The sequence below is a fragment of the Channa argus genome, chromosome 12 (genome assembly GCF_033026475.1).
Source record: "Channa argus isolate prfri chromosome 12, Channa argus male v1.0, whole genome shotgun sequence".
NCBI classification, from domain to species: domain Eukaryota; kingdom Metazoa; phylum Chordata; class Actinopteri; order Anabantiformes; family Channidae; genus Channa; species Channa argus.
Window position 1 is genome coordinate 409,608 of NC_090208.1, and position 14,818 is coordinate 424,425.

General features: G+C 38.3%; 1 protein-coding gene across 1 annotated transcript; it reads right to left on the minus strand.

The window, feature by feature from the left end:
- Nucleotides 1-1,912: 1,912 nt before the first annotated feature.
- On the minus strand, nucleotides 1,913-4,259 carry LOC137137351 (serine protease 27-like). The gene is made up of 5 exons (XM_067523525.1): nucleotides 4,004-4,259; nucleotides 3,271-3,442; nucleotides 2,940-3,193; nucleotides 2,702-2,796; nucleotides 1,913-2,557 (listed from the first exon to the last, which is right to left on the minus strand). The coding sequence occupies exons 1-5, from the start codon at nucleotides 4,131-4,133 to the stop codon at nucleotides 2,405-2,407; spliced, it is 804 nt and encodes a 267-aa protein (XP_067379626.1). The 5' UTR covers nucleotides 4,134-4,259; the 3' UTR covers nucleotides 1,913-2,404.
- Nucleotides 4,260-14,818: the final 10,559 nt, after the last annotated feature.

A 14,818-nucleotide genomic window follows, 5' to 3' on the forward strand; every position in this document is an offset into this window, starting at 1 on the left:
CACAGGCTCACGCTTACAGGCTGTGTGGGCTAACTTTACTCTCAAAGTGGATTTAGATCATGATCATCAGCCGTTGTGCAGGTCAAAAGGTTCAACTAATACAATGTTATGTGTCTGTATCTATGCTTTGTCAATCTAGTTACTGCAGTTTTTATCATCATTAACTCATTACGGGCTCATTGTCGACCTGCAGCTCAGCACAATTCAGCTTCCATCCAAAATGTTGTCATCAAAGACTTCAGATCAGTTTACCACAACAGTGACATTTGTCTGTGTAAAGTTGAACATGCACTTTGTTTTATAATTATAGTTTTAAATTTATGTTGTGCCTTTTATTTCTAATTTTAAAAATTCTATTTAGTATTTGTGAATTTTATCTAACTGATCAATCTTTATTTGCTCTTGTTTTGGTTTGCTGCACATCACCCTTTCTGTAGCCCCTCCTCCTTTTCCTCACATCCTACGCATCATGTGGAGAAATGCAGATGGTATTTTACTATTTTCCTCAGACATTAAGTTGTTATGTGTTGTCACCTTAGCTGTGTTGCTATGCTTTTAATATTACTGTGTTAATGAGCTTTTGTTGTGGAGTTTTGACCATTAATGTAAGTTTTAGGATGTTTTCATTTTACTTTGAGGTCTGTTTGGAGCCACTTGCAGTACAACAAACGTCATGTCCTATGTGACTAATGTAACCCTGTCAGGATTTAAGCTGCATTTCTCAGTGCAAACTTTATGTTTTGTACATGTAGGGGTCAGATGTGCAGGAAAGGCCAGAAGACAATTTATATGGTTGTTTAATTGTCAGGAGCAAATTAATCGTGGGAAAAGAGTCTTCAGCGTTGCTTTCTCCATGTCCAATCCACACCCGTTACATCTTCCAAGATAACTCTGTCCCTCAGACCTCACTGACTGCAAATCCTAACAACATGTGACTTTATGACGCTCTGCTATTTTCTTGAGTTCAGCATTAACCAAGATTCCCTTCTAAAAAAAGGCAGGACACTTTTTTTATGTGTGGATTGTACCACAAAATATGAGAAATGCTGTGATATGATTAAATAGACTTTCTAGGCTTTGCTGCATAGAGTAACTCTAAGGACACAAAATGAAACTGGAGTAAATCCAATACTACGTTTGCAGCTATAGAAAATCTGAATTGGTATGAAAAGCATTTTTATGTTTACAATAATTATCATACTTTATAACTTGTTGTTGTTGTTTTCATTAGTCATTGATTGTGATTAGTCATTGATTTTTTTAGATTAAATTTTTGTTTCTTTGTTTTCTTGCCCCTATAGTTACTAGCAGTTTTAGTTCTACCATTATTTGTAGGATTATTACTGGCAGGGTGAAACCTGGAAGCTGTTGAAGAAGAATCTGTACAGTGGCTCAGCTCTGTGCTGTTCAGAGTTTAGGTTCAGTTGGAACAACCAAGGAGGAGGAAACAAACATGATGAACAGTGGTGACCCAGTGACCAGTGAACTCTTCAAGTGACAATGAAATACTGTGAATCAGTGGGTGTTTCTACTCTGAGTCACTCACAGTGTCGAGCTCTGTCATTCATTCTAACACAAGCTGCATTAAATGTGGCCTGTTTAAAAGAAGCTGTATATACACTCACTGCTCACCTCATTAGGTACAGCTGTACCATCTAATGCAATGCAACACAGCAGCTCTCACTTTTTAAGTTGAAACTGTCAGAAAGGTGATAATTCTACTGTCTGTTCATTATTGAGGTCATAGTGGTGGTGGAGTTATTTAAGTGCATTATATTAAGAAGTGACTTTAATTTTTTCACCCTAATCAAAATAAATGAATCAGTAATTTGATTTATGCCATCTTTTTAAAGTAGAAGTTTGTTAAATAATAATTTTGGTTACTGTTGGTTAAATAAAAGTCACAAACAGCTCAGAGCTTCACTCCCCTTTATTAAAATCATCATGAAAAAATAGATTTCTTGTGGGATAATTGTGTGACTCCTCTCCTGCACAGCTGTTAGTCACTGCTGGATAATCAGAGCGAAACTACTGGTGGATGAAAGAAGACTCTGCTCTATCCAAGGTGAACAGCAGCTCACACTGCAGTGGAGAACATGAACGTCTGCTGCAGGAACCCTGGATGTCTGATTGAACAACTTCACTACTCTACACACTCTGCTATGTGGATTATTAGAGGAGCTTTAAGAACAGACTTTGTCTAAGATTATTAATTGTTTATTGTCATTGGTGTCACACACATGGTGGAAATCAGGTGTAGTTGGAGGTTTTTATAAGAAGTGGAGATACATGGGGATGAAAAGGAGACAGAAGGAGGAGAGAACAGCTCCCCCTCTGGTGATCAAGGTGGTATCAGACCTGGAGACTAAAGCTTGCAGTATCCCATCAAGTAACAACACTATCTTTACTTCAAGGACGTCAGAATGAAGGCCACTGCACAGACAAACTTCTCTTGTACTGCTTGTGGTCCACTGGTGAGTTTGTCGTCAGCTGCTAACACTCCTGCCAGAAACCAAGAACCGTCCTGATGACACATCAACGGACATCCAGAAAACACCTGAAAAAAGAGGAAAAATGGTTCATGGTCATTCTGACCCTGACCTCTGACCCTTTAAAGGACCAACAGACACTTTGATAAAATACAAACACACACCAACACACTGTGTGTAGGAACAATAATAATACTAATCTGATTATTCACCTGCTCCAGTGTCAAAGGTTCTATACAAATGGTGTCACTCGATGTGTCCTCACAGTCCACCACAGAGGTCTGGAATTCCTGCAGAACGTGCTCCTCTAAAGTTAAAATCAGAAAATGGTGACAAGTGGCATCAGAAGCAGGTTGTAATTATCTCTCTAACTTTACTATGTTTGATGGAAAGAGGTGAAATGATGCAGACAGTTAACATTACTGTGTCAGACTAGTGTCAGGGACTCACCCCCTCCTGCCCCGGAGCTCCAGCCTGCAACCCAGCACGTGGAGCCCACACTGAAGGTTCGTCCGGTGTCCACACAGATGGGCAGGATGGAGTCGGACAGGGGGGCGGGGGTCGCCAGATGCAGCGCTGCTGTATTAGGCCCAGTGTGGTTGCTCAGAGTGATGTCTGTCACATTCAGTTTCACCTCAAAGGGGTTGAAGCTGTTCTGTTTCAGACGCCCCAGGACCACGGTCCAATCAGATGCTGTGGCTGAACTGAGGGAGATAACATGAGCTAAATTAGGACTGAGGACAACTCAACACTTTAAAACATGTGAGAACATGACTCTCACCTTGAGAAACAGTCGGCACTGCTCAGCACAAAGTCCTCGTTCACCAGAGTCCCACCACACACATGACGTCCATCCTTCTGTAGACTCGCCATCCACGGCCACTTACCATCTGTAACCTTCACGCCTAGTCCCAGAAGACGATTACTCAGTGGGACCTGGCCACAGACATCAGCTGGAGACACATTTGACCTTTAAAGCCTGGAAAACTTCAACTGCTTAGTTAAATCCACATAGATTTATTTTAGATGATGGTGGAGATCCCACAGTTTACAAAGAGACCAAAATAATGTCCAAGACTCCTGTGATTTTTCAGTTTGGTGCAGTGGAGTCTTAAAGGTTTTGTCTCTGACTATTTCACCACAGTTTGTGTGATGAGCTGCAACAATTGAAAAACACTGATAATGACTGATGCAAATGTTGAAATGGGTCAGAGCTATCACAGAGCCTGGACATGACAGGAAGTCAAGTTTGTTGTTGGAGGGACAGTGGCTAGACAGTGACACTGAGCTCACCATCATCAGTACCACTGGACGAGACTCATAGTGAAAACTGTTCAGGTTTGCAGATAAACTGTTGTTTGATGACGATGATGCTGTAGGTTTAAATCTGACTGCAGTCTGAAGTTCAGGCTTCTAGATTTGACACAAACCTCTGACAACCTGAAACATTTCTATCCAACAACAGTGTGAAGATCATCTTTAACTAAATCAGACAGGAGCAAACTGGGACTTACCATCCAGCTGTGAGAGACTCTCTGAAACACAGAACACAAAGAAACAGTTGAGGCTTTTCTGATACTTCTTGTACAACATTTGGACATGTGGTGGAAACAGGAGAGGATTGATTTTTATCATCTCTAACATTTATTACTGAACTCATTCAAACACATTTTCCCCTGAAAACTCTAAGAGTATTTTCCAGTTACACAAAAGTAATAAGAAAATGTTGGTTATTCAATCCAACATTTAGTTGTTACTGCTGAAAACAGATTTTTCTCTTTCATCAAACACAATGTGGGTTTTTTTTTCAAGCTGGATTCAAATCAACACCAGATAATATTTCTTGTCACGCTGCATTGTTGCTAAAAACTTGCGGCACATGCTAAGATTGTAAAAATTGTGAATAATTTTGTAATTTATAAAAATGTATTTGCTAAAAATCAAAAAGCTCCTGTTCCAGTGAGAATAAACCTCAGTATTGTGAGTGTTGTAGTAAAACACACACGGACAGTTTGTCATGTCAAATACTTTTATTTATACGACACTAATGTTTCCACTAAACATGTTCATTTGATCTGACTCCTCTTGAATCATTCATTCCTGTTTTCTCATCACGGTCTTTAGCAGTAATTATTACAAACATCCAACTTCCTGTGGAAATATTGGAGTCTCCTGCTTATCAATAGTGTCTCTCTGACTAAAAAATATACAACATCTTGATGATCTGATATTTCTATAAAACTAAAGTCTGAAGATGATCCATAATCAAACCAGATATTTGGACATGTGGTTTATACAGAGGAGGATTGTTTTTTTTTGTTTGTTTTTTTTTTAACATTGTTAACATTTACTTCTAATTTATTTTAAACATTATTAAATTGTTTGCTGTTTATTCTGATTTTTTCCACAAAATTCAACAGATGACACAATCAATTTGAAATTCCAAAGATTTGAAGAGAATTTACTTTCAATTTCTTTTCTCTATATTGTTTCCCTTTTGTCCAAGATTTAAACAGACTTCACTCAAACATAATGTAAATAATTCAAAAACACTCTGAGACTCTGTGATCTAAATTTATTGAATAACTAAATGTTTGCTTCAGAAGCATAAATATTAACTTATTTCAAATTATTTTTTGAAGAGATGAGTGAATCAATAAATAAATATCATAGAATTTAAAATGTGTCTCTTTTATTTAAGAACAAGAATAATGTTCACTGTCCACATGCAGTAACGTCCATAACAATCTAAAATATGACCTAATATGCTGAGGAAATAAATTCATAAATGTTCATCATTCCATCAGTTCCACAATTTCTGTCCTTTTACGGTTTATCCCATGAGTCCCTACACAGTCGGGCTGAGAATCACTGAAGCTACGGTCGGTCACCACCTGAGCCACTGCTGCCCCCTCACCACAGGTATCAGTTAATCAGTGTTTATTTTTTTACATTTTTTTCTTCTATATTTTATATTACATATATTTTTCTCCAACAGATGACAGATTGAATGTTGGACTTTAAAGAGCTTTTTAAGAATTGACTCAGTTTGGACAGTTTTAATTCCCTTCTGTCCTCACTTTGATCTAAAGAAACACTAGCATTGCACATAGTATTTTACTTGATTAGGAGGTTTTAATTGTTCTCCAGTGTTTCCCTCACACAGCAGTAAGCAGATGTGAAACCTGATGTGTTCAGGTGAGGACAGTGAGGAGGTTCTTACCTGGTGTCAGCAGAGTCAGCAGAGTCACCACACACATCACTTTGTAAGAAGCCATCGCTGCAAATCTCAAGTCCTCACATTTGACATGGTATAAATACCTTGTTGTCCCCCCTCCCTCCCTCAGACACACCTCTTTCTGCTTCTTTGACAACCAATAGATCAAACTAAACCATTGTTGTGTTTTTTTACCAAACCAAGTTCAAGTCTTTTCAGGTTAACTTAAACAAACTAAAGAGATTCTGCACCATGTTCCTCCATCATTACTTCAGAAGCTGGATGGACAAGGACTAATCACAGAAATCTAGACTTTACACAAATGATTGGACCACTTATGATGACTCAGTGAATAAGTTTAAATGTGGTTGGGCTCATAACAACATCAGATGTATCAGCATAGAGAAAGGAGCTGGTTCACAGATCATAATCTTCACCTTTACATTGGGAAAATAAAGAGATGGTTATAGTTTCTGGAAAAGGTTGTGGGGAAAACAATGACTATAATATCTGTAAACCATTGTGACGTTGGCCCATCAGAGATGATTTTTTTCTGTGGACATTGAGGAAATGATGGTCCAGTGCTAAACAAAGTTTGCTAAGTTTCTCTGGTACAGTTTGGTTTGACAGTCTGACCACTGCTGAAACAAATGCTCCACAGAAAAGAGTTAAGACTGATTCTAAAATTATTGCTTGTTCTACTTTAAGTTTATTCAAACTGATTTATAGCATTTTCCCCAAATTTAAGATATTTACACATTTGAACTTGTTCATTAAGATGATCTTCACAGATGATCACCACTTGTTTGAAGCATAATGAGAATCACCAGAAGAAAACAGCTGTTCTTAGGTTATAAATGAACTACACCACAGTCACATCAGCACCTCCAAACTTTTTGTCATTTCATTTAGTGCAGTTACCGTTTCTACTAAATCCTTTATTCTTACAGTGACCTGATAACACTAGTGATGGTGAAGTATAAACTCAACAGTCTCCATGTTCATCATGATGATGTTTATTGATCCTGACAACCTCTGTGGTCTCATTTAGCCACCAACCTTATTTTAGACATGTGCAACATCAAATATACATGAGTGGCGTATTTGCACAGGTTGCTTGTGAGACATGCACAATAAAACAACCAGAGGTGAACTTAAGCATCGATACAAGACATAAAGGCCTGGATGTCCCACAATTTTTTACTTTTAAACTCAGACAAAACTGAAGTCATAGTATTTGGGCCCAAAAATCTCAGAGATATGATGTCCAACCATATTGTTAAAAGCTAGATGGCATAAGTCTGGCCTCCAGTACTACTGCAAGGAACTTTGGTGTTATTTTTGATCAGGATTTGTCCTTTAACTCACATATAAAACAAATCTCTAGAACAGCCTTCTTCCACAAATTAGTAGCATCCTGTCTCAAAGTGATGCCGAAAAACTGGTCCATGCATTTGTTACCTCTAGGTTGGACTACTGTAATTCCCTACTTTCAGGATGCCCCAGTAACTCCCTAAAGAGCCTGCAATTAATCCAAAATGCTGCAGCAATAGTGCTGACTGGAACTAGCAAGAGAGATCATGTTTCAACTTCACTAGCTTCTCTCCATTGGCTTCCCATTAAATCTAGAATAGAATTTAAAACCCTGCTTCTTACATATAAAGCTCTGAATGGTCAGAGTCCATCATATATAGAAGACCTCATAGCACCATATCATCCCAGTAGACCACTTCGCTCTCAGAATGCAGGCCTACTTGTGGTTCCCAGAATTTCCAAAAGTAGAATGGGAGGTAGAGCCTTTAGCTATCAAGCTCCTCTCCTGTGGAACCCGCTCCCAGTTCAGATTCGGGAAGCAGACACCCTCTCTACTTTTAAGTCTCGGCTTAAAACCTTCCTCTTTAATAAAGTATATAGTTAGTTATAGTTATGCTGCTATAGGCTTAGACTGCTGGGGGACCCACCCCCCAATGCACTGAGCTCCTTTCCTCCTCTTGACCCCCTCTCCTCTCCCCCCGCAATTTTCACCATGTATAACATATCATATACCATGTATATCATTAACTCTGTGTGTTTACTCCTGTAGTTGTCTTTGTCCTCCTCTGTCCCCCTCTCTCTGTCCCTTTCTGCAGGTGTCCTGGGCTTTGAAGCTGTGTGTCTTCCAGTGTGCAGCTACTGGTCCTACCAATCTGCCCGATGTTTTGTTGTTGCTTTTTGTTGCTCTGTTCTTTTCTGTCTTCACTTTCCACTCACCCCAACCGGTCAAGGCAGATGGCCGTCCACCCTGAGCCTGGTTCTGCTGGAGGTTTCTTCCTTAAAGGGTGTTTTTCCTCTCCACTGTTGCCTATGGCTTGTTCAAGGGGGAATTGTTGGGTTCTCTTTATACATCTTTAGAGTCCTGACTTTACTCTGTAAAGTGCCCTGACATGACTTTGTTGTGAATTGGCGCTTTATAAATAAAGTTGAATTGAATTAAGTTAAATAAGCTTCAGCTACGGTAACAAACTAATTGTTAGTGATGTTATAGTGTGACATACTACTACCAGTGTTTACATGAGCCACAGTGAAGACATGTGGATCAGGGCTGTGTGATATGACCAACATCTCATATCCTGATAAAGTTGAATAAACAAAATATGCAGCACACTTTGTGGTTCTTATCTGAAGACTATCTCTGGACTGTTTGACATTGTTCTTATGTAGGTGCTAACAGAGTGGTGTCTGTTGTGGTGATGCTGGATCGTACAGGCACGATGCTCCAAGTGAGGAGAAAGATTTGCATAACTAGGCTGAAATGAATCATCAGTAAAATGTTTGTCATGCAAGAGACCCAATAAAACACATGCAATAGTCAAGGTTGTGTTAGAATGAAAGCACTGAGTAAAGTGTAAGAAAACTTTCCACCTTAAAGGTTGTTGTAGCTCTGCAGCAGCATTAACTGTGCTGCTAATGTTAACTACATTTTCATAGATGAACGTAAACTCTGCACTGGAACTTTTCCTCAGAACAATGTTTCTAATGCTGCCTCCTCATCTCAGATCCAAACCACTGAAAACACAAACTCCTTTTGTTCATTTGTTGTATATATATTTCTTTATGGGAACTTTGCTTGACTGTAAGTTGATTCATCTGCAGTGTGTAGTGATGTCAGTGTCTGATTTGGTTTCTTGTCCAATATACAGTAGAAATAAACAGAATATTCTTCTACTTATGCACATTGATTTTTTTTTTGTTTTTTTGTTTTGCAGTTAATGACTTAAGAGAAACAGCAAAGTCTGTGCTTTGTAAAAATAGCCGATGTTCCACAGATAAACAGAGACTGGATTAGTTTTCTCTATTCATGCAACAAGTGATTCCAGAGTTGGAAGTGATCAGACAGGAACCACCTGCTTTAATGGTAAAACATATTTTAAAAACCCATTAATTTAAAATAGACGTTCATTATCTGCAAGTGATTATTTTGGAGCCTTTTCCAGCAGTGGTTTGTAAATATGTTTTATCCCACCGGATATTTTATTATCTGTAAAGCTTTTTTTAATATATGAAAATTGTCAACTTGAGATGGTTGAATGAACACTGGACTGAATGTACTAACGAGCTGACAATGATCCGCTGTGGCGACTTTGAACTCACAGGATAAGCCGAAAGGCCAAAAAATAAAAGATTTGCCAGCATTTGATGCCAAAAGCAAGTTTTCCTCAGAAAAGGGCTGACGCAACTTTTCTAGAAAAAACAGATGTTCATGAATTTTAATGTTTTTGTGTTTCTTTTTGAGAAACGGTCCATTGATTTGTTGAAAACACAGACACATTAACACAGAAACATGTGATATTGTTTGTCAAAGAAGCAGAAAGACGTTTGTCTGAGGGAGGGAGGGGGGAGAAGAAGGTGCTTATGCCAGAGCTGATGTGATGAAGTGAATCTAAAAAATACAATAATATATAACTATATTTAATATAATATATACAAGAAAAAACTTAACACTGATTAACTGATATCTGTGGTGAGATATCAGCAGCAGTCATATGTCTTATGTGGAAATGTACCTGGACAAGACCCTGAACCCCCAAACTGACCAGCATGTTGATTTGGAACAGTTTTTATGCCGCATGCCCTTCCTGACGCAACCCTCCCCGATTTCTACCGGGCTTGGACCGGCACTGCACAGCTGGGGATGGGAAAGGGCTGTTGGGGGTTCAGTGTCTTGACCAGGTACACTTTGACATATAGGTGGGACCAGGGTTTGAACCACTGACCCTGTGATCCATGGACGACTGCCTTATTCTCAGTGAAATGTGCCTACTTCACTAAGAATAAGGGTTATGCACAACTGCAGTGTGGATGCAGGACGCACAGCATTGAGCTTAGCACACAGGAACAGATAGTTAAGCTCTCTGATAAGCTCACATGATTACTTTGTTCGAATTTTGTATTAAAAATATGGTGTATGGAGTTCTAAACATCAATAAAGTCATTCGGTTACCTTGTGCAGAGTTGAAAGTCCAAAGGGACACTTTGGTGTCCACCTGGCCACACGCTTATCAAAAACAATACAGAAAGCAAATTTTCTGTTATTTTTTCACATAATTTGGCAGATTTCTGCTCCACAAGTTTGGCTTTGAGTCTATTTTGTTGTTTTTTCCACTTGGCACACTTCTATTGGACTACATCATTCAAAAAACCACTAAAGATTTAGATGAGGATAAATCCAACATTTATACCATATTCTTGCCTCTGTAAATTTGCTTCAGTATCACATAACACGATTCTGTCTTGTCTGTCTGTCTTTTATTATAAAACTAGAAAATGTCTCTTTTCCAGTGAAACTGAGCTCATTAGTTTGGGCCTTACTATTTAGGAATTACAGCCATTTTGTTTTTGAAATGCTTTTTTCGGGCTTGTGCTTTATTGTGCACAAAAAGAGGGGCGAAATCTAAGGGGTAGTGGTTTAATTACAGCTACCTTATAGGCCTGTGGTACATAGCCTGTTTCTAAAGATAGATTGATGATATCTAATATGAATGTATCTATTAAGGGTAAAGCTTCCTTGAGCAGCTTAGTTGGAATAGGGTCTAGCAGACAGGTTGTTGGTTTAGATGAGGTAATAATTGAAGTTAGCTCAGAGAGATCTATGGGTAAAAAGCAGTCTAACAGGGTTTGGGGCCTTATCGATGACTCCAGCACTGCTGTACATGAAGATCTATCTGTAATATTTGGGGGGAGGATCTGGTGTTTTTCTCTAATAGCTACAATTTTATTCATAAAGAAAGTCATGAAGTCATTGCTGCTCAGAGTTAAGGGAAAACTAGGCTCAACAGAACTATGGCTCTTAGTCAGCCTGGCTACAGTGCTGAACAGAAACCGGGGGTTGTTCTTGTTTTCTTCTATTAATGATGAATAATATGCTGTTCTGGCATCACTGAGCTTTTTTGTACATTTTTAAACCATTTTTCCAGGCTAAATGAGATTCTCCTAATGAGTGGAATGCTGCCTACTTTGGGTTTATTTACATTTTGGGAAAAAACGAATCTAATAATGAATTAAACTCAGTGCTCAGACAGTTACTGTCAGCATCTACATGAATGTTAAAGTCACCACTATAATGACTTTATCTGTACTAAGCACTAAATCAGATAGAAAATCTGAAAATTCAATCAAAAACTCTGAATAAGGGACTGGAGGACGGTACACGATAACAAATAATAGTGCTTTTTGAGTTTTCCAGTTTGGGTTGAAGGTTAAGTGTCATTGTAACTATGCGGTTGACCTTTTTTTTTTGCCGCCGTTTTGCTGTAGTAAAAACTCAAACCTAGTATTTGGCTGATAATCGTCATTCACCTCAATGAGTAGTGTACATACACCAATTAATCCACTGGGTGGTGCTGCTGTGAAGAAATATTATTGTCTGAAAGCTGTTGAAAAACAACTGAAGTGAGTCTGTGCTGTGCAGCTCCTCAGAAATGACAAGGATTACATTTGAAAGTTGAGGTAAAACAAAAAATCTTTTCAGCTATCATTTCTAAACACCCTAACCTTAGTTGAAGGGCATAAATCAGACAATAAAATATATATCTATGATTTGGCAGAAAACTGGGTCAACCGCTCGGTTGAGTTGCCCGTGTTTAAACAGCCTCGCTCAAGGTTGACTTCATATTTTGTACCCGTTTTCGAACCATAAGCTACCTTGACATAATTATATCAAAATGTTTGCCTACTTGTAAACACATTCCACATCACAATCCTGACTTATACGTGTATATATCTAAGCTGTGGCTTTTATACTTTTTGAGATATTGCTGTCTGAAGCCACCCATGCACTTCTGGATAGCAGGTTAGTGCCATTCATTTGATTGGTGATAGCTCAAAAAACATACACTTTCAATATTTATATTGTATGAATCTGTACAATTGTGTGAACATTTCGATAATGATGTGCTAAAATACACATTTTGCGATACTCGAGTTGACTCACATACACACACACGACTACTCAAAGCATGTATTCTAATCTCTGTGATGTTTTTATATGAAATAAAAATAAAAATAACAATTTTGTTGCAGAAATAAATGGAATCCCCTCATGCCTAGGACAGCCCTGACAGGACAAGTCAACCAGCTTGTATATCTGCTTTGTGATTGGGTAACCTGACAACTAAAACCTGAACTATCGCTAACTGAAGAGGCAGCAACACAATTTCACTAATAACCCATTTATCAAAAACAACTATTGATCTAATATTCACCGACAAGCCTGATAGAAGATTAAAGGTCCTAGAAATTTGATCTGCTCTCTCTGACCACAATTTTATTTTAAGAGCAGCATTCCAGTACAACTATTAGAGTTAGCAGCTATCACTTTATACCAAAATGGAAGCAACAATATTTGAACAACAAACTGCAAAAATTTGATTTGTCTAAGGTTTTGATAATAACATTGAGGATGGCTCCAACAACGTTATCAAAACCATCAATGAAACTCCAGCTCATTACACAAGTAAATGGTGTAGAAAAATCTTACATGGCTGAATGATGATGTTTGGAAATTAATGAAACAGAGAGACAAAGCATTAAGGAAATGTTTAAAAGTGGGGCCTTACAAGTGATGTCAAAGTTTTACATCTATTACGAACAAAGTTGTAAGATGGTCTCTAAAGCTAAAGCAAACTTCTTCACTGAGATGATACAAGGGACAAACTGATATGGGAAAATCTAAATAAGCTATTAGGATGAAAAAAAGATGTGAATTGCAGAGGTTTGCACAATGACTGACAATTTAGACATTATTGTCAATGGTTTTTACAGATTTTTCATTAGCTCAGTTGCAGAATTGTCAACGCACCTTAAATGCTCAGACATCTCAGATAATTCTCCGGACACTAGTAAATCAGTCTTCAGTATATGAGATATACCTGTCACTAAGGTTTTAAAACCAATCTCATCTCTAAAAAATGTGAAAGCCAGAGATGCCTTTGGCTTCACAAGTGCACTATTAATGCTCCATAAAGAAGCTATGGCAAGCTGGACATGGAAGGTTGCTAGGGTTACCGCAGCCTTCAAGGCTGGTGATAAGACAAAACTAGAGAATTACAGACTAATAAGAATTTACCAATAACACTGAATATAGCAGAGTCATCACACAGTTAACTGAACAACTAAGAAGTGGTCGTACCCTGCTCCACCCAACACGGTTCAGATTTCACAAACATCACTCTGCAGAAACAGCCGCCTGTTATGTTCTCAAGAATATAAAACATCTATTAGACCATGGTGGCTATGTGGGAGCTGTGTTTCTAGATTTAAAGCAAGCTTTCGATACCACAAATCATGATGTGTCTCTTGAAAAACGTACTTATTTTAATATTTCTAAAAGTGCCCTCCAATGGAGGCAATCATACCAATCATACTTATCTCATCTGCTCTGTGCCACAAGGCTCAATCCTACTTAGTCTTTATGTCCATCACTGCCAATTGTCTGTCCAAATATCCAAATGCAATTACATGGCAATGACAAAACAAGAAGCTGCTGCAATACTTTACCAGGTACCAGGTACCAGGTACCAGGGTCCCACTGGCTCCAAAACTCCTGTCTACATCTTAATACTAATAAATATGTTTGTATGTTTTTTTTTACGGCAGCAGATATCTGTCTTAGTCAGTGGAGTCTAGATGTGGTGGAACCTCAGTGTGGTCTTTGACTTAAATCTAACATTTAAGCAACTTGTAAAAAAAAATCCTAAGTATTATCAAATTCAACTTGTCAAATTTTCATCATATAAGAGCTTTTCTGACTCTTGAGTCAGCAAAAGCGTATGTGCATGAAATGATATTTACTCACATAACTGCACTTTAAAGCTCTTTTAAAAAGTCTCTCATTGAAAACTTTAGACAGGAAGCCTCTACATTTTCATTATTGTTATATCCTGGTTAAAACATTTTAGACTTGGACAGTTATAAACGTTTCTGGATGTCTGTTTCACTGCTCTTCCTCCTCCACCATTAAAGAAGTTTCCACATAAAAAAACTAACAATAGATTTAATACTAGTCTAGTGAGGTTTTGATCACACCTTTTCCACACAAACAGGTGTGATCAGATGTTTTGGCTGATTGAACTGTGTGAGTGTGTCTAGATAAAGGTGAGAGGATTCTTATCTTTCTGTTTTTTTAGACACAGTTTGGATAAATCTAAACCCCACTGTGCAGAAATGATGCGTATAAACGGGTAAAAGAAGACTTCAGACCTGCTTTCCCACAGGGCAGCTTCAGGATGCAAATGAGATTCATAAAACATTATCAGGCTGTGTGTGCAACTTTATAAAATCTTTTTATAGACTATTTATAGACAGCACACATACAGCACGTCCTGTACCTGATCACATCAGCGTGAGAAGAGGATGACATTACATAGGCCTCCTCCTGGTCTTGTTTCTGTACAGATCCTGTGGGAACAATGACTCCATCTTTCCAGTAATCTGACTGGTCAGATTTGATCCTCTAAAGTCAACATGATCTGTAGCCTTGCATGAAAAGGTAGTGTGGTGACCTAGTGCAAATAAAAAGTGATCTACCTTTGATCTACCTGTGCTACTGGAAAGTGTGCAGCATCTGTTAACACGG

Bases quoted from the DNA above. Each gene is read 5' to 3' on its own strand.
- LOC137137351 (XM_067523525.1), bottom strand. From the start codon at position 4,133: ATGTTAGAGATGATAAAAATCAATCCTCTCCTGTTTCCACCACATGTC. The intron at 3,443-4,003 runs GTAAGTCCCAGT...ATGTGTCTCCAG, and splicing joins GAGTCTCTCACAGCTGGATG to CTGATGTCTGTGGCCAGGTC. The intron at 2,558-2,701 runs GTGAATAATCAG...CTCTTTTTTCAG, and splicing joins AACCTTTGACACTGGAGCAG to GTGTTTTCTGGATGTCCGTT.